This window comes from Hemicordylus capensis, chromosome 1 (genome assembly GCF_027244095.1).
Source record: "Hemicordylus capensis ecotype Gifberg chromosome 1, rHemCap1.1.pri, whole genome shotgun sequence".
Taxonomy (NCBI): domain Eukaryota; kingdom Metazoa; phylum Chordata; class Lepidosauria; order Squamata; family Cordylidae; genus Hemicordylus; species Hemicordylus capensis.
The window spans coordinates 13,041,749-13,067,907 of record NC_069657.1 but is presented as its reverse complement, the minus strand read 5'-3'; the positions used below and the strand labels follow the sequence as shown (position 1 = coordinate 13,067,907).

Here is a 26,159-nt window from a genome sequence, read left to right as displayed (position 1 = left end):
CCCCGCTTCGCTCCCCCATCCACCGGACTGGGACTTTACAGCAGAGTATATACGAAAGTTCAAAGTATATACGAAAGTGAGTCTCAAAGTATAAAAAGTTTTGGGTTGATAGAAGTTGATAGAAAAAGTTCAAAGTGAGTCGCAAAGTATATACGAAAGAATATACGAAAGTATATACGAAAGTTCAAAGTATATATGAAAGTTCAAACTTTACAGCAAAGTATATACGATTGTCCAATAGCTTGAATCAGTTGTGTTAGAAGTCCTCAGTTCTTTGAAGAAGAAACCTCCTTCACCCACTCCAATATCCCAGAACAAACAGCAGAAGCCAGTGCAGCCAGGTACGGAGGACACCCCTCCAGCCTCCCAGGAGCCAGGCCAACCCCTCAGCTTCCTTCCTGGTCAGGGATTGGGCTGGGTGAGACCATGTGTGCGGTGGGGGGAGGGCAGGGTCACATCCCCTGTGGATTTCACCTGGCCCAGAGTTGGTCTGTCTTCCCACCCCAGCCTCTCCTGCCACATGGTCTTGGACAGGAGGAAAAAGGTAGGCTGGAAAGCAGACAGGAAGGTTTGGCCTAACCCCCAAAGTAAGTAGGTTCATTCACATGACTGTAAGCGTAGGGGCTGTGGGGGAAGGCAGGGGCCTACCTGCCTGAGCCCCACATGATCCCAGTCCACAGAAGACTCCATCACTCACGGGCCCACACGAGCAGTATGGCAGTGACTGGCATGGCGAGTGGGAGGTAGGGGGAAGACAGCCCGGCTGCCAGATATCCCACAATGCACCGTGCAAGCAACACAGGAGAGGAGAGCTGGTCTTGTGGTAGCAAGCATGACTTGTCCCCTTAGCTAAGCAGGGTCTGCCCTGGTTGCAGATGAATGGGAGACTAGAAGTGTGAACACTGGAAGAGATTCCCCTCAGGGGATGGAGCCGCTCTGGGAAGGGCAGAACGTTCCAAGTTCCCTCCCCGGCAGCATCCCCAAGATCGGGCTGAGAGAGATTCCTGCCTGCAGCCTTGGAGAAGCCACTGCCAGTCTGTGAAGACCATGCTGAGCTCGATAGACCAATAGTCTGACTCAGGATATGGCAGCTTCCTATGTTCCTAGGTTCCTATGTTCACAGTGTACTGGGATATCCCTGGCTGCCAGCATTCTCCTTCCCTTGGCCTCTAGGGTAAGTATGGCTGCCAAAAGCCCAAAAGGAACTGCTGGTAGCCCGCTTGCCCATACGGCCAGGCAGAGAGGTAGGAGGAACATTGGAAGCTGCCTTCTACTGAGTCAGACACTTGGTCCATCTAGTTCACAATTGTCTAGACAGACTGGCAGTGGCTTCTCTAAGATTGTAGTCAGGAGTCTCTCTCATCCATATCTTGTAGATGCCAGGGAGGGAACTTGAAATTTTCTTCATTTGAGCATGCAGATGCTCTTCTCAGAGCAGTCCCATCCCCTCAGGGGAATATCTCATAGTGCTCACACATGTAGTAGTCTCCCATTCAAATGCAACCAGGGAAGACCCTGCTTAGCAAAGGGACCATTCATGCTTGCTGCCACAAGACCAGCTCTCCTCCCTAGGAAGCATGCGCACATCCTCCTACCTCCCCCTTAGCTCGGGTTTCAAACCTGGGCTACCCTAGGACTGCCCTACCCAGGTAGAGCTGGTCATGCACACACGCTGGCCACTTCTGGTCTGATGCTGACTGAGGCATCAAGAGGGCATACTGCCTCCTTGTTCCAGTGACAGCACAGGTGGGGGGAACACGGTGCGGGGGGGGGGGGAGAAGCACCCACCCTCCTGCTTAAAGGTAAACCTCCCCGCTGCCGAACCACCAGACTGGTTCGGAGTTCAGGAAAAGGGTCTCTGAACCGGTTCAAGCACATCCCGAGAAGCAAGGTAGGAGGGAAAGCTACCCAGGTTTTCCTCTGACCTTGCTTCCACACAATCACTTCTACCCAGGTTTTCCTCCGACCTTGCTTCCATATAATCAGGGGCGTAGCTATAATTGAGCCAATGAGTTCAAAGAACCCTGGCCCCCAGCTCCACCCCTCCCCATCTTCTTCATTATCTCCCTCACTCTGAGGGGCCGCCAGGGAGGGGGCAAACACGGGCCCCCTCTCCCCTAGCTACGCCCCTGCACACAACTGAAAATTGGGAGCACACACAACTCCCAAACCCGGGTAGAACAGTTTTTTTAAATTGTGTGATGTGAATTCCCTCAATGTAGTAGTAGTAGTAGTAGTAGTAGTAGTAGTAGTAGTAGTAATAATAATAATAATAATAATAATAATAATAATAATCAGCCATCCAAGGTCCTTGGGAAGGACTCGATGTCTGGATAAAACAAACCAGTCAATAACACCTGTCTGACTGTGTAAATAAATAAATAAATAAATAATAATAATAGCAGCAACTTTACTGGGAACAGCCTATATTCTGCAACGATGTCTATAACAACAACAACAACACTGATAATAAAATTCAGCCATCCCAGGTCCTTGGTAAGGACTCGATGTCTGGATAAAACAAACCAGTCAATACCTGTCTGACTGTGTAAACAACAACAACAACAACAACAATAATAATCAGTAGCCAAATCCACACTCCTCTAATCACCTTCTTTGCCACCCCTTTGCTCCCCCAAACTAGTTATTATCGAGTAGGGCTGTTCAACATCTGCCCTCCAGCAGTCCTTGTTGGATAGCAACTCCCATTATTCCCAGCCACAGTGGCCAACAGTCAGGGATGATGGGAGTTGTAGTCCAACAACAGCTGGCAGGCCGAAGTTGTGCAGTCCTGTTCCAGAGTCTCCCCTGGCTCCGGCTACAACCAGTGGCCACTGTCCAGGGAAGGCTTCTGCTCTGGAACCAAACCCCCCTTCCCTGAATCTCAGACCCGATGCTCCTTCTGCCCAGCAGACATGCCGAGGGAAATTTGCAAAATCCTCACGCATTGCCAACGACTTCCAAAGAGTGTCTACCCAGAGAGTGCCCTTAAAAACAAAGCACAGGACCTGCCCAAACAAGGAAGGATGAACATGAGTTTAAAGAATAAACAGAAGAATTCAAAGCTCAGGTGATGCCAAGCGCCTGACACAACCGTGCCAAGATAGATGAAAAGGATAATGACTGCAGCAAAATACAGAGGATCAACTTGGGGTCGGGAGGGGGAGGTGGGCTTTCCAGCTGTAATTTAGCATAAAAGGAAGCCGTGGTGCAAACTGATTGCAATGCCGAAGGATACCCCACACCTCGCCCACATATGCCAATGTGTTACGTGCCCTCTTGCAGCTCAACATTCAGATATGTCCAGGCTTGCATGCAGTATAATTTAAAAACACTGACACCCTGCAAGCGTCCTGCTAATAAACGTTTCAAGTAGGCTTTATACATCTTCTGGGCCCTCTTGCCTACTCAGATTCCGAGCTCTATTTCCTAAGAGTTGCTGCTGGTTTGCAAAAGCGCAGATTAGCAGAGACAGAGGTTAGGACCAACAAAAGGAATTACTTTTTAAACACCGGATGTGGTGATGGCCACCAGCTTCGATGGCTTTAAGAGGGACTTAGACAAATTCGTGGCGGACAAGTCCATCAATGGCTACTAGCCTTGATGGTTATAAGCTATAGCCTATTGATGGTATAGACTATAGGCTTGATGGTTATAGGTTCCCATCTACAGAGGAGCAACAGCAGAAGTGAAGGCATGCCATGGGGAGAAGAGCTGGTCTTGCAGTAGCAAGCATGAATTGTCCCCTTTGCTAAGTAGGTAGGGTCCACTCGGGTTTGCATTTGGATGGGTGACTACATGTGAATATTGTAAGGCATTTCCCTTAGGGAATGTCACCATAGCTCAGTGACAGAGGATCTGCTTTGCATGCTGAAGGTCCCAGGTTCAATCCCTGGTAGTATCTCCTGGTAGGGCTGGAAAATACTCCTACCTGAAACCTTGGAGAAGCTGCTTCCAGTCAGTGAAGACAATACAGAGCTAGACAGACCGTGTATAAGGCAGGCTTTCTATGTTCCTAGATAGAGTAATTGCTTATAAAAGCAGCCGATGGTAGGCAGAAGAGACATTTCCTCTTCATTCTCTCACTTCTTATTTGTTTATTGCATTTCTTCAATATATAAAATGAAAATCTTATGAAAATATGCATAACAATAGGCAGGGCTGGTGCTATCATTAGGCCAACTAGGGCGCAGACCTCAGAGGGGCGCAGAGTGTAGAGTGTCAAGGTGTTGAGTGTGTGTGTCAATGTGTTAAGAGATACTACCATACTTTGAGACAGAACAAATGGCAGTTTGAGTACAAGGCCCAAGGAGAGGTTTTAAATTTTGTGCTATTCATTTTTTCTACAAAACATCTGTTTTTGAAAATCAAAGTTGAAATTTTTTTTTTGGCGGGTGCAAGTACTTAGCCTTGCTTAGGGTGCAAAATAGTCTGGCACCGGTACTGACAATAGGCTGCAATCCTAGACATAGTTACTAGGAATTAAACCTTGAACTCAGTGAGACAGGATTCTAAGTAAATATGCATCAGACAGGCTGTTAGGCAACCCTCTTCTGCATAGCAAATGTCAAAGCAACAGAATTTCACTGAAGGAGCCTGGGAAAGGGAGTTGATGGTCTTTTATACAGGAAAATGGGCTTAATCCATTTAAGGAAAGCATTTCACTTCCAGGCTTCCTTTCTTGCTCCTTATTTCTTTCTCCCCCCCCCCCCCCGAATTGCTCTTGACTGAGGGGAAATCTAGGGCTGCATCCACTCTGTCTTTTAATGACGAACCTTCTGCATAAAAATTGGGATTATGTAAGCCACCTTTTAAATGTCAGCAGATGCAGTTCAAACATCAGTTTTCAGAGCCCATTGACAAAAACCATAAACCTCATAAAGAAAAACCTGAAGCCCTAAGATCAATGGAATAGGATTGTAGTCATGCCAGTTCATATAATAAACCAAAGAAGACAGTTGTCTTATAAACACAGGAGGGGAGAGAAGCGAACCATTCAAGGAGAGGAGGTCAGGGAAATGGCTTCCTTGCCAAACCCACTTCCAAGACAAATGAAGGAAGCCCTTGTGGTTATTTCTCAATTGTGCAAGTTAGGACTGCAACTTGAAATCTATGTAAATTGGTAGATTAATCAGCTAAAGTTTTGGTTGGTCAGTTTGGTAGGAGGGCCTTCACACAGCACAAGCTTCTACATGTTGACGCAGAAATAAGTTCCTCTTATTTCTGGGATAGCCACCTAATGGCGCAGCGGGCAAAGAACTTGCCTAGTGAGCAAGAGTTGAAGACAGATCATCCTGCAGAGAATCTATGTGGTTGCTAAGAGCTGACATCGACTTGACGGCATTTAATCAATCAATCAAGTGAGCAAGAGGTTGCCAGTTCGAATCTCCGCTGTTGTGTTTCCCAGACTATGGGGAACACCTACATCGGGCAGCAGCGATAAGGAAGATGCTGAAAGGCATCATCTCATACTGCACGGGAGATGGCTCTGGTAAACTCCTCCTGTATTCTTCCAAAGAAAAACACAGGGATCTGTGGTCACCAGGAGTCGACACCAACTCGACGGCACAACTTTACTTTTACTTTACTTCTGGCATAATACTCCTAACTGAGCCCTTTCTCACGAGCAGTGAGAAAGGACTACAGGGTTTGCAGGGAGGAAGCCCTAAGGAGCTCACATCTGTCCCTGCAAATTATCATTCTGCCTTCCCTGGGCAAGCAGATCGCCCGCTCAGACGAGCTTCGGCTGCTGCCGGCAGCTCTGAGGGTCGGATTGTCGGGACACGTCAACCCGCCTCCCGGAGCTCCAATAATGCACTATGTGAGTATGTGGTGCATTATGGGGATTCCCCTTCCCCCTCCCCCTCCCTGAGTCTGCTAACTGTGGTGGTTGCTTACAGCAGCGGCTGACAGACAATTGTAAAAATGGGGTTAAGGGAGCACTCACTCCCTGCACCTCCTTTTAAAGGGAGGCATCAGAGGCAGGTTTGCTGCTGTGGTGTCACCAGGATCGGGCCCCATTTTGCACACGCATGTGAATAGCCTCACTATGTACGTTTAGGAGTGAAAGTCTGCAAGGGCACATTTTACATTGGTGTCACTGCAAGTTCAGATATAGAGATTTCTTCGTTAAAACAAGTAGATCTCAGGACAACTGATGGGGCCTATTTTCCACTTATTTGAACGTGGTGACTCTTACCTAGGATTCCCTGCCATCTGCTGTGAATTTGGTTTGCATCCGACTCTCAGCACATGGGTTACAAAGCGGTTGTCTGTCCTTTGACTGGCCACCATCTTGAGCCAAGATGGTGGATCCGCAAAAAACGACACCCTTTTGGGGTTCCCTAGTGCCCCCAACTCTACCACCTCCACCATGTGCTGTGATTTTTAAACAAATCTGCCCTCCAACTGTGGTTAGACCAGAACTCCCATCATCTCTATTGGCCACTGTAGCTGAAGATGATGGGAGTTGTAGTCCTACAGCAGCTGGAGGGCCCAAGTTGTACACCCCTGTATTAGAGGGGCAGACAGACACACATGGGAAGAGATACACACACAGAGAGACATGGTGATCTGGTCCAGGGAGTGGGGAGAGCAGGTCTTGTGGTCGTGAGCATGAATTGTCCCCTTTGCTAAGCAGGGTCTGCCTTGGTTTGCATTTGGATGGGTGACTACATGTGAGTGCTATCTTCTGTAAGATATTCCCCTTAGGGCAGGAGTCCCCAATCTGCGGCCCTCCAGATGTTGCAGAACTACAGCTCCCAGCATCCCTAGCCACAATTTATTGTGGCTGGGTATGCTGGGAGTTGTAGTTCAGCAACATCTGGAGGGCTGCAGATTGGGGACGCCTGCCTTAGGGGATGGGGCCATAACTCAGAGGCAGAGCATCTGCTTTGCATGCAGAAGGCCCCAGGTTCATCCCTGGCATCTCCAGGTAGGACTAGGAGAGATTCCTGTCTGAAACTTAGGAGAGCAGCTGTCAGTGCAGACAACACTGAGTTAGATAGACCAAGAGTCTATCTGATTTATTTATTTATTTTTATTTAAAATGTTTATACCCCGCCCCTCCAGTGCACTGCTGCTCAGGGCGGTTCACAACAATAAAATAGACACAGATACAATAAAAGTAATAATATTAACTAATTGTTTTTACAAGTCAGATTAAAAACCACAATTATTAGGTTCAAATTAAAACTGAAAATTATAAAAAGCTAAAGAAGCTAAAGAACCTACCAGATATAACAAAATAATAATGGAGCATTAAAAAGCCTCCTGAAAAAGCTGTGTTTTAAGATGTTTTTTAAAAAACTGAGGGAGGGAGCATGGCGAAGCTCTTCAGGGAGGGCGTTCCAAAGCCGAGGGGCCACAACCAAAAAGGCCCTGTCTCTAGTCCCCACCAACTGGATCTCTGTTAGTGGCAGGGTCATAAGCAGGTCCTGAGATCATGAGAGGAGGGCCCTGGCAGATTCATATGGGCGAATGCGGTCCAACAGGTACCCTGGCCCCAAGCAATGTAGGGCTTTAAAGGTCAATACCAGCACCTTGAATCTAGCCTGGAAGCAGACCAGTAGCCAATGAAGCTGACACAGAATGGGTGTAATGCTCGAGAAGCGACTTGCACTCACAAGCATCCTTGTGGCCAGGGGTGTAGCAAGGTTGGATAAATTATTTTTTTAAAGGTTTTGTAAATTGTGGACAATGCAAGTCATTTAACAGTACTAGAGAAAGACAAGCTGTTCTGGTAGCTCCAGGTCTTAACACTCAGATAAATTTTGGAGGATGAATACAACAGAAGGAAGCCCGGGCGGGTGTGTGGCTGGGGGAGTCAGTCATGTGACTTGCCTCTGGGGGGTCCCCCCAAGGCAGTGGGCCCCCAGACAACTGTCTCTCTTTGCCCTATTATAGTTACGCCCCTGCTTGTGGCAGCATTCCTTCTTCCCTTTGGAAAGTAAGCTAAAAACTGTACATACACCACTATTTTAAAAGATTATTGCATTATTGGAACTCCAGGGTGCGGGGTGACGCGAGGACGATGCATCCCGACACCGCAACTCTCAGAGCTGCTGGCAATAGCTGGTGCTCGTCTGGGCGGGCGATCCGCTTTCCCAGGGAAGATGGAATGATAGTCTGCAGGGAGGTAAGATTATCCCGACATTTCACAGCTGAAAACAGCACATGTTTGACACACCTACCCCATACCAAGAATGACAATCCCTAGAAGAAGAAAAATGAAAAAGAGATCTATTTGATTACATGGTCTCCAGAAGAAGACATTGAAGAGAAGGGAAAAGCCTGAGGTGCTTGGATCTGTGTAAACAGAGCTCTTGGGAGGATGGATTGAATGTCAGTGGCTGTCAGAGAAGTTGCCATTTGAAGAAGAATGCTAGTTGTCTAATGAGCTGGCATCTCTTCTCCCTTGGGGCTGGGTATTATTTGTAAGGAGGGAAGTGAAAATGAGACACAGCTGCGGATCTAAGCAGAGTTTTGCTTTGCCAGAGGGTCACAATGCCCGCGACAAGCAATATTTACTTCATATTTGCAAGCAAGATGTTATAGCGACATGGAAGAGGAATTCAAACTATTTCCTCGGTAAAGCAGTCTCAGGTCAGACTGTGAGGAGACTGCTGCAGCAGCTGCTTGAGCTACAGAGGGAAGAATCACATCCTCTTTTACAGATCGCAAATTAAAACAGCAACAGAGGAAGCTGCCTTATATCAAGTCGGACCATGGGGCCGTCTAGCTCAGTATTCTCTGCAGAGACTGGCAGCAGCTCTCCGAGGTTTCAGGCAGGAGTCTTCCCCAGCCCTACCCGGAGATGCTGCCAGGGAATGAACCTGGGACCGTCTGCTCTTCCACTGACCTCTGGCCCCACCCTCTAAGCAAATATCTTATGGTGCTCACATGTAATCACCCATCCAAATGCAAACCAGGGTGGACCCTGCTTAGCAACTGAGACCATTCATGCTTGCTACCACTACAAGGCCAGCTCTCCTCCTCAATAGAGGGGCCTGCTTGTGCACCTGCAGTGCCCAGAAAATATTGCCTGAACCCCAACCTCATACTGGGCTGGTTCAGACAATACCTTACCGGCCCACGTGATTAGAAAGGGGATGTCCCAAGAGCACACCAGGACGACTTCCACAGGTGTCCCAATGCCCTCCAGGTATGCCCCTTTATTGGGTGTGGGTGGGTTGTTCATCCGAATGGCCTCTCTGGATAAGGCACCACCCAACTGGCCCATTAATGCACAATGCACAAGGCTCTTCCCTGCCTCTATTCCGTGATAACAATCTAGCCTGCACTGATTTAAAACCAAAGAGGGTTTCAGTCCTTCCAGCTGGATATACTACAAAAACTTCAACATCGTATTTCCAGAGGGGTCACTGTATTAAGGGCCCAACTATGCATGATGCTGAAATCCCACCCACCCTGGTGCTGATTTGAGGGACAAATGGGCACTTTGTTGGCGGGGGGGTTCAGCAAGAAAACGGGGGGGGAGTGCTGGCCAGTGCCCTGTAACAGAAAATCCCAAATGCTGACTACAACTCCCAGCAGCCAAAAGCCACTGCAGCAGGGGGTGCTGGGAGTGGTAGTCCACAACATCTGGGATTCCCTGTGACAAGGAACACTGGTGCTGCTGACCATTCGACTCACTGTGTGCCAGTGCCACACTCCCAGCCCAGATCCAGGCCTCCTACAGTAAATTTCCAGCTCGCTTCTGAGTTAAATCCATCATTAGAAGATGGGCTGAATGCAATGCACAATTTAGTCCCCAAAGGCTGACGCAGCAAACACAACGGGGCTTGTGGCAAAAAGAAAGAAAGAAAGGCAGGCTGTGGAGAGAAAGAGACAAGAGCTAGCAATCATGTTTATATCTGTGGCCAGCAGTGGGGAAGCCCCACCCCTCTGTGACTGGCATCTGCGATCACCAGAACAGCCCTGCTGGATCAGGCCCAAGGCCCATCTTTGAGGGTTGCCCAAAGTAGAGGCTAGAGCTTGGATTATTATTTTTGAATTCTGGCTTAAGCTGGTTTTCCATCCCACTGGTTGAGCTCCACTTGTGATAAAGGACATCTGTCACTCAAGGTGGGGGAAAGGGGTGGAGGGAAGGCTATATCATTATGGCTTTTCTCCCATTGCATTGCTAACCTTGGGTTATGAAAGCGCCAGAGTCAAAATAAGGGAAAGGGTTTATATATGGAGCCGCAAATTGATCAGGGCTCCATTCCGGTTGGTGTCCTTGGGGGCAATCAAATTTTGAGCTTTACCCCTGCCAACCATTTAAACCAGTTAACAGTCCCAAAGTACCACAGAGCTCTGACACTGGCCTGATGCAATGCCTTGCGCACGGCTGTGATGGAAGGAAGATATCGAAAAATCCCAAACGGAGAGCGTGAGATTGAAACCACGGCTCATGTACTCTTGCACTGTCGGTACTATTGTGACATCTGGCATAAGCTTATCTCTCCATATACAGGTGAAACTCGGAAAATTAGAATATCGTGCAAAAGTCCATTAATTTCAGTAATGCAAATTAAAAGGTGAAACCGATATATGAGACAGACGCATTACATGCAAAGCGAGATAAGTCAAGCCTTAATTTGTTATAATTGTGATGATCATGGCGTACAGCTCATGAAAACCCCAAATCCACAATCCCAGAAAATTAGAATATTACATGGAACCAAGAAGATAAGGATTGAAGAATAGAACAATATCGGACCTCTGAAAAGTATACAGTGTACTGTGCTTGATTGGCCAGCAAACTCGCCTGACCTGACCCCATAGAGAATCTATGGGGCATTGCCAAGAGAAGGATGAGAGACATGAGACCAAACAATGCAGAAGAGCTGAAGGCCGCTAATGAAGCATCCTGGTCTTCCATAATACCTCATCAGTGCCACAGGCTGATAGCATCCATGCCACGCTGCATTGAGGCAGTAATTGCTGCAAAAGGGGCCCAAACCACGTACTGAATACATATGCATGCTTATACTTTTCAGAGGTCTGATATTGTTCTATTCTTCAATCCTTGTCTTCTTGGTTCCATGTAATATTCTAATTTTCTGGGATTGTGGATTTGGGGTTTTCATGAGCTGTACGCCATGATTATCACAATTATAACAAATTAAGGCTTGACTTATCTCGCTTTGCATGTAATGCGTCTGTCTCATATATCAGTTTCACCTTTTAATTTGCATTACTGAAATTAATGGACTTTTGCATGATATTCTAATTTTCCGAGTTTCACCTGTATTAACACATATCCAGCTGTGTAGATTCTTTTTATCTTAATTTCCTCTTGACAGAGCAGAATGACTTTAGATCCTATAATGTGGCCACGTTTTGCCTCATAGCTAGAAAAATTCGTTCAGAGTTTAATAAGAACTAAACATTTTAGTGCTTGTATGTATGTTGCGTCCACTTGTTGGATATGCTGTTGCCATGCATAGTACAGAATACACTATGGAATGAGATTTAACACCGATCTGTGTTAGGCACATAATTTTGCTGTCTTGCCTCCTTTATACTCAGTATTATTCTGATACCAGTGTTGATTACTTTTAACATACAGTTTCATGTTCATAGTCTTAACTTTTAGCTTCTTTGTCTCACTATATTATGTTTTTAGGTAATGTTATAGAGATCCCTTATTACCTTGTAGGAGTAGATTGTCTTAACTGTTTTTGCTTATTTTGCTGTTATGCTGGTCCAAGACCGAAATAAAGACTATGCCAATAGTATTGAGAGGCATCGTGCCTCTGAGGCTGGAGGTGGCCTATAGCCACCAGACTAGTAGCCATGGACAGACCTGTCCTCCATGAATTTGTCTAAGCCCATTTTAAAGCCATCCAAACTGGTGGCCATCACCACATCCCATGGCAATTAATTCCGTAGATTAATTATGCGCTGTGTGAAAAAGTCCTTCCTCTTGTCAGTCCTAAATTGCCTAACCTTCAGTTTCATGGGGTGACCCCTGGAGGTTCTAGTGTTGTGAGAGAGGGAGAAGGACTCCTTATCCACTCTCTCCACACGATTATTTTATAAATCTCTAGCATGCCTCTCCTGAGTCGCCTCTTTTCCAAAGCAGGTAGGAGTCAGCAGGTGGGAGAGCTATAACAGGGTGAATAGGTTCAAAGCACCTGGGCTGCCCAGCTCCTGGGAGCGACCTGAATTGCCCCCCGCCCCCGAACCAGCACTCATTTCCCAGCCAGCATTCCAGGGAAATGACTTGACTAACAAGCCAGAGGTTGCCGGTTCGAATCCCCGCTGGTGTGTTTCCCAGACTATGGGAAACTCCTATATCAGGCAGCAGCGATATAGGAAAGTGCTGAAAGGCATCATCTCATACTGAGCAGGGGATGGCAATGGTCAACCCCTCCTGTATTCTACCAAAGACAACCAGAGAGCTCTATGGTCACCAGGAGCCGACACCGACTCGATGGCACACTTTACTTTATTTGGTGGCTGGGAGCATCTCTTTTCCTTTCTCTCCCTTGCTGGAGCACTGCAAGATAGTCCCCTTAGGGGATGAGGCTACTCTGGGAAGAGCATCTCTATGTTTGCATGCAGAAGGTTCCAAGTTCCCTCCCGGGCAGCATCTCCAAGATAGGGCTGAGAGAGACTTCTTCTTGCCTGCAACCTTGGAGAAGCCGCTGCCAGTCTGTGCAGACAATACTGAGCTAGATGGACCAATGGTCTGACTCAGAAGATGGCAGCTTCCTAGGTTCCCTTGTCCACGCTGCCTTGCTGTCAGCCTCCAGCTGAGCAAACAGCAGCTGAGGCACACCCCGGGAAGTGAGGGTGACCCAGAAAGGAGGTGAGGGAGGAGGGAGGGAGGCCAGTGACTCATCAGGAGGCAGGGCCAGTGACTCATTTTCTTTCACCTCAAGCAGCAAAAGATGACAACCTGGCATTGCCCGTAGAAATAGAAAGAAAGGATACAAACGCTTCACATAAATCATTTTGACGCCAGAGATTTCCCCTGGCAGGTAGCGACTGAAGTCATGGAAACCTCCTCATCTATGCAATCTTTCCCCTCAACTTTATTGCTAACAAAGGTTTCTTTTTTTCCATGTAGTCAAAAATGAAGAAAAGGCAAAGCACAAACCAAAGAGAAGGCTGTGATGGGCAGAGGCAGCTCTCAAAAGCGGAGCTAAAAAGGAAAGGAAATGGCACTTCCCCTCACCTGTAAATGATGCCCTTCTCGTGGAGGAACATGAGGGCTGAAATGATCTCTGCAGCGTAGAACCGGGCTCGGGCTTCATCAAAGCGGCGGGATTTCTGGATGTGGAACATCAGGTCTCCTCCATTCACAAATTCCATGACGAAGAAGAGGCGATCCTAACCAAAGACACAAGGAGATTCTCTAACCAATGGAAGTCTGTTAACAGCATTTCTCTTCCCCCCTATCAAATCTGAATAAACAGAACAAAAAGCACTGTGCTCCTTAAAATCAATCAATCAAACAAACAAACAAACAACAACAAAAATACATAGGGCTCAGAGACCAGCTTCCTGTGACACTAATAGTTCCATGTTGGGCTAACCCTGACCCCTACCCCACAACTATCAGGGTAAAATTCCAGTCATTTTTGCACAGGAGAAAGGGTTAGGGTAACAATGAACCAACAGGCACATGGTTAAGTTTTATCTCAAGCAAGGACACACAACAATCCTGGCTTATTATAGCCCTCCCTGCATGTCCAAGTTTGCAAAGGCTGCACCTGAAACCATCTGGAATTTGAGAGCAAGATCAGCCACTTGTTTTATAGCTGTGGGGCTGTAGTGGAGGTATCTTTGTTTATCTTACACATGCCGTATTTGTAAATTTGAACATGCTAGACTGCCAAGTTGGTGGTTTACACAATGAGAAACCGCACCTATTTGAAACAATTTAAACATTTTAAATTAACACGATTAAATCAGCAAAATATTTGGGTTTCTTGCAGGGGTTCCCAACCTGCAGCACTCCAGCTGTTCCATCAGCCTCAGTTACAACAGATTGTGCCTGGGGATGAGGAGAGTTGTAGTTCATCAACATCTGGAGGGCCACAGCTTGAGAACCCCTGGTTTATTGCATTCAGTCCGACTATATTCGACCCTTGTTGAACTCCACAATTTGAACTCCATAGACTGTTCCACAGAATGTTCAACTCCACAGACATCCACTTCTCCTCCATATGATGTGCTGCGGCTTCACAGAGGAGGCTAAGCTGTGCATTTTGCCATCCTGTGGTATTGGGCTATTTTCTTGAGAGAGCCCTGGCATCTTCAGTGATGAAAGGAATTCCAGAACCAACCACTGAGGCTATTCACAGGAGCGCGCAAAACTGGACTAAGGGAGCCCAGCCTGGTTTTGCACGCTCGTGTGGACCACTGGGATCACGCCCAATCCTGGAGGCTACACAGTGGCAAACCCACCTAACTAGCTACCTAGGTAAACGATAGGAGAGCAAGTGCTCCCTTAATCTCATTTGTTAAAATTGTGTGTCAGCCGCTGCGGCTGGCACACTTGGCGGTGGGATCCCAGTAAATGCACTGTGCACTCATGCAGTGCATGATTGGGACTTCTGGGGTCAGGGCAACGTGCGGTGGCACATCCTGGCACCCTAACCCCCGGAGCTGCTGGCATCTGGGCAGGCGATGCGCCCGCCCAGGAACAAACAGGGAAGGGTAAGCAAAACCCTCTCTCCCTGCATTCCTCCATGGAGCTCTTCTCACTGATCGTGAGAAGAGCTCCATAGTTTCCACCAGAGGCTGAAAGATCTGTGTTGGTATAGAAGCTGTAGCTCAGTGGTAGAGCACCAGCTTTATGTGCAGGAGGTCTCTGGCTCAATCCTTGGTGTCTCTAGGCCCAGTTGGAAAATACCCCTATCTGGAAGCTTGGAGAGAGTCACTGCCAGTCAGTGTGGATAACAGTGTTCCCTGTAAGAGGGAACACTGTTGTTGTCCAGGGTTCCCTCTAACAGCAGTTCCCAGATGTTGTTGGATACAACTTCCATAGCCCCTGCTAACTGGGCAAAGAGGCACCTTTTACCGTGGTGATTCTCTTTATTTAGCAGAGGGAGAGTAACTGGCCCTATCCACCCCCAGGACAGTGCCTCCAGTGACAGTTGCTGGTATCTATCTTATGGGTTTCTTTTGGGATGTGCGAAACGTTTCGGATACAAAACATTTTGTACCCAAAAAAGCCCATTTTGGGTGTTTTGTAGACAAAACAAAACACCCATTTTCCAAATTCAAAAGTTTTGTATACAAAACAAAATGTCCCTGTTTCGGCTACAAAATGTTTTGTTGTTTCGGACCTCCATTTTGTGGTGATCTCTGAGTGAGTCTCCATTTTGTGTTTGACATCTCTTTGAATTTCCTGCCCTTCCAGCCTTCCATTCGGTGACCTAAAGCATGGGCGGACCTGCTGACAATTCCCTCCTTGTTCCCCATGACTCTTTTGCTTCTTGCCACTCTTTACTGACCCTACATTGGCCAGGGGAAGGGTTGCTAACCCATGGGGTGCTGGGTTCTGTTGTTTCTGTGGTGTTCTGAGTGTAGATTCTCTGGTAGCATATGAGAGTGGATTCTTGTTTTTCACTGAAAATCCCATATGCTACCAGAGAATCTACAATGAACACCTCAGAAACAACAAAACCCAGTACCCCATGGGCTTGTGGGTATGGGCGTGGTTGGTACCCTATGTGCACTACACAACCCCTTGGGCAACCCCAGTACCCCCCCAAGTGGAATTATGGGGCTGCTGAAACCTCCATTATCCCCTATGGGAGAAATCGTAAAGACACACAAACTTCAACAAATCACAAAAAATCAGCCCTTTGCCCAATTCCTTTGAAATAATTCTAGTAGCTTCCTTGCCCCCATTGGGCACTACCACCCACCACACGCTGCTCTGGGCCACCCCTTTCCCCTCAATGTGAAGCGATACATTTGCTGGAACCCCCATTATTCCTTATGGGAAAATTCTTAAAGATGCGTAATCTTAAAACATTCACAAAAAATCAGCCCTTTGCCTAATTCCTTTGAAATTTGGGTGGTAGCTTCAACCCATTGGACACTACAACCACCACCCACTCTTTTTGCCCTGGAACCCTTTTTAAAAATCCAAATCAATTCAGATTCTGAAAATTCAGCTACAAAACAAAACAGGGGTGATTCGGGTTCAGAAAATTTGGGTACAAAACAAAATGGGTGTTTCGATTAGGATACAAATAAAAACGAGAAAATTCCAAAATGCACACCCCTAGTTTTTTTAGATTGTGAGCCCTGTGGGACAGAGATCCATTTAATCTTTATTTGTTATTTCTCTGTGTAAACCACCCTGAGCCATTTTTGGAAGGGCTAGAAATCGAATTAATAACAGCAGACAAACATCTGCCACACAATAACCAGATATAACTGTAGTCGAGAAGAAAGAAAAACAAGTTAAAATAATCGACATAGCAATACCAGGTGAAAGCAGAATAAAAGAAAAAGAAATAGAAAAAATAACAAAATACAAAGATCTACAAATTGAAATTGAAAGGCTGTGGCAGAAGAAGACCAAAATAATCCCAGTAGTAATTGGCGCCCTAGGTTCAATTCCAAAAGACCTTGAAGAGCACCTCAACACCATAGGGGCCACAGAAATCACCACCAGCCAATTACAAAAAGCAACTTTACTGGGAACAGACTATATTCTGTGACGATATCTATAATAACAAGAAGAACAATATTGATAATAAAATTCAGCCATCCTAGGTCCTTGGGAAGGACTCAATGTCTGGATAAAACAAACCAGTCAACAACACCTGTTTGACTGTGTAAACAAGAAATAATAATAATAATAATAATAACAATAATGGGAAGGACTCGATGTCTGGATAAAACAAAACAGTCAATAACACCTGTCTGACTGTGTAAACAAGAAATAATAACGCCCAGCCAAAGGCCATTGCAGCTGGAGATGCTGGGTGTTGTATTCAATAACATCTGGGAATCCCTGTTAGAGGGATTACTGTGGTTGACTACAACAATGTTGTTGACTACAACTCCCAGAACCCCAGCCAAATGCCATTGCAGCAAAGGATGATGGGAGCTGTAGTCAACAACGTCTGTGAATCTCTGTTAAAGGAAACACTGGTGGGTTATAATGAGCTAGATGGCCCAATGGCCCAACTGTTGGTCCATTTAGCTCAGTATTGTCTACACCAGGGGTTCTCAGTGTTGGGTCCCCAGATGTTATTGGACTTCAACTCCCATAATCCCCAGCCCCAGTGGCCTTTGGTTGGGGATTATGGGAGTTGAAGTCCAACAACATCTGGGGACCCAACGTTGAGAACCCCTGGTCTACACTGACTAGCAGCAACTCCCCAAGGTTGCAGGCAGGAGTCTCTCCCAGCCCTACCTGAAGATGCTGCCAGAGATTGAATGAACCTGAGACTTCCTGCAAGCAAAGCATATCCTAACAATGCTATAAGGGAGGGTAGTAAGGGAAGTGAGTGGGTTTCAGACTTTATGTTCTCATTTCCAGAGGACATCTGTAGCCCGCATGGCAATGCATTTGTGGGCAATCTCCAATGGAATCTCATAATGGGGAGGAGAGGGGAGAAGGCAGGTGAGGACAACCTTCAAGTGGCCAGTGGGGTAGGACTTTATCAGCCTGGAAACGTGCATGTGACTGCATGTGCCTGACAGAAGCAAAAATGAATCAGTGTTGCAGAATCAGCAGATATACATAGGCGGTGCCGTCTGAGATGCATCATTTATGCAGGCCACAGAGTTCAGTTTGCCTGGGTTAGCCATGCTGCAAAACCCGGAGCGTTGGGGGGCTGAGCACACACGGAGTGTGTGTATGATTGCTTAGAAAGCCTGGAAAAACCAAACAGCAATGAAGAAAAAGCTGGTGCCAAGAGAAAACTGACATCAAAAGACCCCACAAGCATGGTGACCAGAGAAAATCCCATTGTGCAATCTTCTGGATTAGAACTCTGCCAAAGGAAAGCCACAGAGTGAAATGTTACCGTAAAGTTAACAAAGGGCCTAAAAGACAGGAGAACAATTCATGTGGATCTTAGGAGGCTGGTGGATGTCAAGACAGGCATGCCCCATTTGCTGGCTGGCTGTCGCAGCTTGCTGTCTCTTTCTCTTACTCGCCTTTTAAGGCCACATGAGTCTTGGGCAGCTTCCCTTCCTTTGCTTTAAGGGCATTTGTTTTGCACGCAGGAGGTCCAGGTTCAATCCCTGGTGGCCTCTTCTCCTGGTAAGGCTGAGAAAGACTCTGGCGCTCTCCAGATTAGACCCTGCAACGGGGTCACAGCGGATCTCTGAAGTGTGCTTCCACACTTAGCAATAGCAATAGCAATAGCACTTACATTTATGTACCGCTCTATAGCCGAAGCTGTCTAAGTGGTTTACAATGATTTTAGCATATTGCCCCCAACATTCTGGGTACTCATTTTACCGACCTCGGAAGGATGGAAGGCTGAGTCAACCTTGAGCCCCTGGTCAGGATCGAACTTGTAACCTTCTGGTTACAGGGCAGCAGTTTTACCACTTCCTGTGTTATGACACCACAGTCTCCACGCTGACAGCAGGGTGCCGTTCACATTTCCGATGCCTCGTTTCGAATTTAATCACTGTGATATAGTATTATGACATTCTATATCTGGTGTTAAAAAGTTGCTGTTTTGGGGGGTTGTTCATTTTCGCGAGACTGCCCTGCTGGCCACTTTGCGATTTATGTTCTGAATGTGATTTGCATGAACAGAAGCATTTTGCTGCTGTTGAGCGGCTGACCTGGAAAGTGCCCCGTCTGAAACCCTGGGGACCTGCTGTCAGTCAGTATATTTATTTATATTTATTTATTTAACATATGTGTATACCCCCCCCCCAAACGCATGTATAGACAAGACTGAGCTAGAAGGACCAATGACCTGACTCACTACAAGGTAGCTTCACAGACTTAATGTGTGGTTATGTAATAATGCAGATTTAACTGGAAGGGATTTCTCTGCAGGGGATTCTAAAACTTTTATTAAAATAATGGCCGTGGTGAGGCAGAAGACCAAGTTCCATGAAATATAATTCCACAGTGGATTATGTCGAGGTCTGTTCACCCGTTGGCTGGGGTTTGTTTCCCTTCCTTCCCCAAAGAAGCCTTGCCAAGCACTAGGCAGCGCTGGGTTCAAACGTTAGTATGAACATCAGTGCAGATGTCAGCTCGGAACCACGACTTGCTCCAAAAAGGGGGAAGCAGCTGTAGGTGAAACTGAATTGCTCTTGATCTCCTAACTATGGACTCTCTAGGTGTTTTGGTCAAGCCACTAAAGCTCAGTCTGCATCTGAAATATTGGAATTAAACAACAACAACAACAACAGTTGCTGCAATGACCCACTGGAACTTGTGCAAGAATTACAAATTGCCAGCAAGCAAGAATTGGTGGAATCATCCGATTAAGAAGGTCACAGAAAATGAAGAGGCAAAAATCCTTTGGGATTTTTGAATACAAACTGATAGGCATTTAATGCACAATACGCCGTATTTGACAGTTATCAAGAAGAATCGGGTTCTGATCATTGATATTGCAATCCCAGGGGATAGACGAGTCAACGAAAAACAGTTGGAGAAAATAACTAAATACAAGGACCTTCCGATTGAAATTGAGCGGCTCTGGAAAAAGAAAACAATAATGGTGCCAATAGTTGTTAGTGCCCTTGGTGCAGTACCAAAAGAACTTGAACACCATCTTGACACCTTGGACATTGATAAAATTACAACACATCAACTAAGAAGGCCATACCACTCAGGACAGCACAAATACTATGACACTATCTTTAATTTTTCTTTAGTTATCCTAGACCCTTGGAAAGGGCCTGATAATTAAAGCACTAAATCCAGCTAATAGTTGATGGCAATGATGATCTATTTTACAAGGCTATCGTAAAGATCAGTCAAATACTATATGTCCATGTTGCATTTGAGAGTGAAAAAAATTAAATATGCTCTTTGCTTTTATTTTCACAACAACCTAGTGAGGTAGGTTAGGCTGAGAGAGCATGACTGGCTGAAGGTCACCCAGTGACCTTCAGATCCCTGGCTGATTGGCGATTTGAATGCTGCAATTGTGGCAGGGGATGATGGGAGTTGTAGTCCAAAACCAGGTTGCCCAGCTCTGCTCTAACCACTACCCCATGCAGGCTCTGGCTGGCCCTCTCTTGTTTTCTGGCAACTGGCCCAGAAGCAAGAGAAGCAAGCCAGGGATTCCCCCTTCTCTTTTCTAGTGGCAATCTTCCTGCCTGTTAAATCAAGTCGAAAACTGGGTGTGTGATGCGAAAAATAAAACAAAACCAAAGGCAAGTTTGGAGAAGAGCTTGTCACAATGAACAGCCACCTCCATTTCCTTGGGCTGGCGCACAGAGTGGAAGGAGAAAAAAGCAGGGACCTTTCGGAGCGGTGAAGGAGGGCCGTCCAGCCCAGGAAAAGACACACCTGGCCTCTGCCTCCTGCTGCTGCAGCCCCGAACGGCTTGCAATGCAAGGGGACGCTTCTGCGAGAGGACAGTCAGATGGCAGAGACAGAGGTCCTTTGAGGCAACGGCTGCCGAGTCCCCTCAGCTAACCTTTCCGGGATTGTAGCAAGGGCCACCACGTGACGGCCAGGAGGCTGACTTACACTTGCAGTGCCTGCCACCTTGTGGCCACTCTCCTTACATGCTGGGGGAAATCGCCACACGGCTGATCCGGCATGTTGTTGGGTTTCCGTATTCTGAGGCTGCCAATTGAACACAGAGGCTGTTCACACGCTCTGCCGAGACTGGGCTAAGGAAGCCAAGCCCGGGCTTGGCTGCGCGTGAGAACCGCCAGCAGCTGCCGGCATCACTCTGGGTGATTCCTGCGCAGTCAGTTGCGTGAATGAGGTTAATGGAGCAAGCAAGCAAGCAAGCAAGCACTCCCTTGGTCCTGTTTTGTTACTTGTGTGCAGCACCGGATGCCTTTAGCCAGCGCTTCAGCAGTGATGGATCCTCGCTGAAGGGATCCCTACAATGCACCATGTGCTTGTGCGGTGCATTGTGGGATTTCTATTATTATTATTTATTCAATTTCTATACCGCCCTTCCAAAAATGACGCTTCCCGGCCTGCAGCCCTCCATGCTGCCTGGGCCAGTGGAGGGTCATCTGGGCACGCAGGGAGGGCACCCAGCCATGGAGGAGCAGTCTGCAGGGAAGGTGAGTTTTCAGCAGCCGTTCTCCCGCCGCCTGCCCTCAAGCCCTTCTCACTGATCACGAGAAAGGGCTCATAGGATCATAGGAGGTTAAAGCTGGAAGGGACCTCAGATGTCTTCTTGTCCAACCCTGGGCTCAGTATAGGAAGCTGCCACAGCCTGCCCGGCAGATGGCTGTCCAGCCTCTGTTGGGAAACCTCCAGTGAAGGACAGCTCACCTTCCTGAGGCAAACCGCTCCTGCCTAGGAGATTCTTCCTAGTGTCTCTACCGAAATCTGCTTCCTGGGAATTTCAGCCCGTTGCCCTCAAGAGCAAAGGGGGAAGGTCCCCTCCTCCTATGTCACAGCCCCTCACTAGGGGTGTGCACGGAAACAGCTGCACCGGTTCGAGTCCGAACCGGACCCAAACCAGACTGGGCCAGTTCGGTCTGGCATCCCCTTGGAAACACCCCCCCCCCCCGCTTGGCAGCAATGGGGGGGGAGTTCTGCAGAGGTTCCCCCTCCCCCGCTGACCTCACTCATTTCAGAAATCAGCTCTTCGGCCAGTTTTTGGCCTTTTGCTGTTTCCTCAGCACGGTGGCCATTTTGGAGGCCTCCGCACCTGCACAATGGGCCTCTGCATGGCCTGGCATGACTCTGGAATAAGGGAGGCCAGCAGGGGGAGGGGGAACCTCAACGGACCCCCCTGCCGACTCAGACAACTGCCCCAGAGGGGGTAAGTATATAAAAAGATTTTTTTAAAAAAATTGCGAACCCCAAGGGGATTCAGTCCAGGGTCGGTCCGAACAGGGGGTGGTTTGATTTTACCCTGAACAGTCGAACCGAACCAGTTTGACATCAAACATGTTTGATGTTGAACCTGTTTGCACACCTCTACCCTTCACATATGTGAAGAAGGCTCTCAAACGCCCCCTTTGTCTTCTCTTCTCCAGGCTAAATGTACCCAGCTCCAGTACCCAGCCTGCAGTCCACCAGAACCACAGAATACTCTGGCAGGGAGGGAGAAGGGAAAGGACTTTAAATGAGTACAGCAGACAGAGGGAGAACTTGAAGTAGTAGTAGTAGGGGTGTGTGTGTGTGTGTGTGTGTGTGTGTGTGTGTGTGTGTGTGTGTTGAATCAGCAGCATGCACTGAATGATAACCCCATCTGCCATATGGAAAAAGATAATTTCTTTGGATTCTGGGAATACTGATCATGCTTATCGCCTTTACTTTGTTAATAGTGAAAATAACTGGTTTGAGTTGGGCCATAGGTTCTTCCCATTGACTGAAAATAAGGGGCAAATGACATCCCATAAGGGACAGACCATTCTGGGCTGAAATAAGGAACCTCCCTGCTCATAAGGGATTGTTGGCAACCCCACTTGTAAGGAAGGAAGGAATCATAGGAATATAGGAAGCTTCCTTATACAGAGTCAGACAACTGGTCCATCATCGAGCTCAGTATTGTCTTCACAGACTGGCAGCCGCTTTTCCAAGGTTGCATGCAGGTGCTCTTCCCAGAGCGGCCCCATCCCCGAAGAAGAGTATCTTACATTGCTCATAATTAAGTCTGCCATTCAAATGCAAACCAGGGTGAACCCCACTTAGCAATGAGGAAAATTCATGCTTGCTACTACCACAAGACCGGCTCTCCTGTCTCTATCCTGTCCTCCAGATGGACTCCTTCCAAGTCCATCTCTGGGCTGCAAATAAGGTTTCTGCCCGTGCCTGCTCCAGGAGCTGGGGGGCTCTTGGCCTGCCTGTACCTCGAGGACGGGCCCCTCCTTACTTGCATTGCTGTTGACTTGCTGTGTTAAGCCTTCTCACATGCCAGTAGGGTTGGCAACCCTCTCCGGGACTGGCCTGAAGTCTCAGCATCCATCTCCAGGTGAGAACTAAAAACAGCCCCAGAGATCTGAAAGGCCTGATATTGTGAAACACACTCAGGAGAGGATCGAGAATTGAGTGCCCATGTGCTTGGGACACAGACCGCCTGGCGGGGGGGGGGAGTCTGTGCTCACCCGCTCGTGGCCTTCATAGCACCCCGCACAACTCGCTGCTGCCTGCCCCCTCTAGCCTCCCATTATACTGCTGTGACACAGTACAACTGCATCAGCACCCAGCACCTCACACCAGGGGAGTGATGTCATGTCATGTTGTGGCAGTGGTATAATGCCACACCAGCAAGGGCAACAGCGGAAGTGAATGGGGACCCATCATGGGGGCCTGCTATGGAGGGCAGTGGCAAGTGTGCAGGGAGCAAGCAATAGCGGAGGAGGCCAGCGGCGGGCGGGTGGGTGGCTGCAGTGGGTGGGCAGCAGCTCCTGCGTGCCAAAAAACCGAGACACAGAATGACGCCTCTCCTCTCCCGAACACACTGGTACAAAACATCTGCACAAATAGGTTCAGTTAGAGTCTGCAGTCCTGCTTGTCAGAGAGAGAAGCCGCAAGAGGGGACAGCCACGATCCAATGGCTCACCCCATCTAGAGCAAAGGGGTGGCAAGCAAGCAGTTTGCAATAGTAGTCACCGTGACCAGGGGGCCTTTAGCTAGTGAGCCCCCTACAGGGTGTTTTCCAGATCACAAGCTTTGCACTGGTAGAAGCGTTGCAAGGCGCAACAGAACGGTGCAACTGTTTCAAGCTGCAAGTAAAGAGTTGTTCAATGCTTCGTCAGAGAGTGGAGCCCCTGGTGGCGCAGTGGTAAAACTGCCGCCCTGTAACCAGAAGGTTACAAGTTCAATCCTGACCAAGGGGCTCAAGGTTGACTCAGCCTTCCATCCTTCCGAGGTCAGTAAAATGAGTACCCAGAATGTTGGGGGCAATATGCTAAATCATTGTAAACCGCTTAGAGAGCTCCGGCTATAGAGCGGTATATAAATGTAAGTGCTATTGCTATTGCTATTCGTGGTAGGCTGGTGGCCGTTCATATTGCTGTAACTACTGCAACGTGGTTTCCAGGCAGGGGGTGTCCATATTGTCCTTGAACCGTGTTATCTGCCACCTCCTCCTGCCCCATTTTGGGCCAATGGGGTTGCAGAGGAGGCAGGGGGATGGCACGATGTCTTAAAAAAACAACACCTCATCTTCCTTGCGCAAAGCCATCAGGGAAAGCACCGTTCAAAAACAAAAACTTACTTGCAGCATTGCACCGTGGTGCAAGCAAACCAGCACACACAAAACCCGCCAAAAAACTAATGGCTGGGAAAGCGCCACTCCAAAGCGAGAATTTACTTGCAGCATTGCACCCTTTCACAAGCAATCCAGCAAAACAAACAAACAAAAAATGGCGGAGAGGGCTCCTCGACAGACATCAGGGGAGTTGGAGATTGGGTGGATTTTGAACAAGAGGGTCATGGTGAGGGAGTCAGGGCAGCTGCCCTCCTTGCTTTGCCCCTGAAAAGTGATGAGCAAAGCAAGCCCAGGCAGAGCCTTAAGGCTCCACCTACCCACCCACTGCTCCCCTTTCGCACAGTGTAAAAAGATAAAATAAAAAGAGACAAATAAAATCACCCTCCCCAATGAACTGTCCACGCCATGCCACTTACACCAGGGCAACATCGTTTGCAGAAAAGGGCAACCAAGATGATCAGGGGCTTAGAGCACTTTTCTTATGAGGCAAGGCTACAACACCTGGGGCTTTTTAGTTTAGAAAAAAGACGACTGCAAGGGAGACATGATAGAGGTCTATAAAATCATGCATGGTGTGGAGAAAGTGGAGAGAGGGAAATTCTTCTCCCTCTCACATGACACTAGAACCAGGGGTCACCCCATGAAATTGATTGCTGGGAAATCTAGGACCAATAATCGGAAGTACTTCTTCACACAACGCATAATCCACTTGTGGAATTCTCTGCCACTAGATGTGGTGACAGCCAACAATCTGGATGGCTTGAAGAGGGGTTTGGATAACTTCATGGGGGAGAGGTCCATCATCAGCTACTATTCAGAGGGCTACAGGCCACCTCCAGCCTCAAAGGCAGGATGCCTCTGAGTACCAGTTGCAGGGGAGTAACAGCAGGAGAGAGGGCATGCCCTCAACTCCTGCCTGTAGGCTTCCAACGGCATCTGGTGGGTCACTGTGTGAAACAGGATGCTGAACTAGATGGGCCTTCTTGGGTCTGATCCAGCAGGGCTGTTCTTATGTGCTTATGTTCAACCTTCCTACAATGGAAAAATACTGCCACTTTCCTGCAACACAGATGAAACACTGTAGTGCTACAGCGCAGCAATAAAATCCGAATTAGGGCATCAGAAATATGGACGGCACCTTGCTGCAAGTGATATCAGATCACGGGCAGTACGGAAGCACACTTAGCAGATACGTTGCGAAACTGTTGCAGTGTGTAATGCGGAAAGCGCCCAGGAGGAGGAACCATTCTGAGTCAGCTCCCAAAGTGGCTAGTTTCAATTTGCCCCATGATGCCCCTGGAAGGATGTGTCTCTCCTAGTGCATAAGGGAGGGAGACAGCTCCAAAAGTCAGAGGTTTAAACTTTCTGCTTTGGGAGCTGGAAAAGCATGCAGGAAGCATGCAAGAGATGTGTCCAATAAAGACACAAGGCTGGAAGAGGAGGCAATAAATGGAAGAAGGAAGGGAGGGAGAGAGGGGAAAGAAAGGAAGGAAGGAAGGAAGGAAGGAAGGAAGGAAGGAAGGAAGGAAGGAAGACCAGACTTGTTGCTGCTGCCACCGCTGCCAACTCCCACCCCCAAAAGGTGTGTTTGTGAGACAGTAAGCCCCATTTTTAAAAATGTAAGTATGCCCTGGGATGAAAAAGATTGGGAAACACTGGGTTCCCTCACTGTAATCCCAGCCTGGAAGTGGGGATGGTGTGTCTGCATTTAGGAGGATGGCTCATCAGGCCCAGGCATGTTACTTTAGAACACATCCAACCTAATGTGTCATTTCGCCCTAATCATGTCAAACCTGCAAATTAATTCCAGCACAGCCAATTCATGCTGGAGTC

General features: G+C 47.8%; 1 protein-coding gene across 1 annotated transcript in view; it reads right to left on the bottom strand.

Moving 5' to 3' along the window:
* Positions 1 to 26,159, bottom strand: part of PRKCH (protein kinase C eta) — a 173,204-nt gene that overhangs the window by 61,791 nt on the left and 85,254 nt on the right. Inside the window, exon 10 of the mRNA XM_053243651.1 lies at positions 13,190 to 13,344. Within this exon, the coding sequence (XP_053099626.1) occupies positions 13,190 to 13,344 (155 nt within the window). The remainder of the gene's footprint in view (positions 1 to 13,189; positions 13,345 to 26,159) is intronic.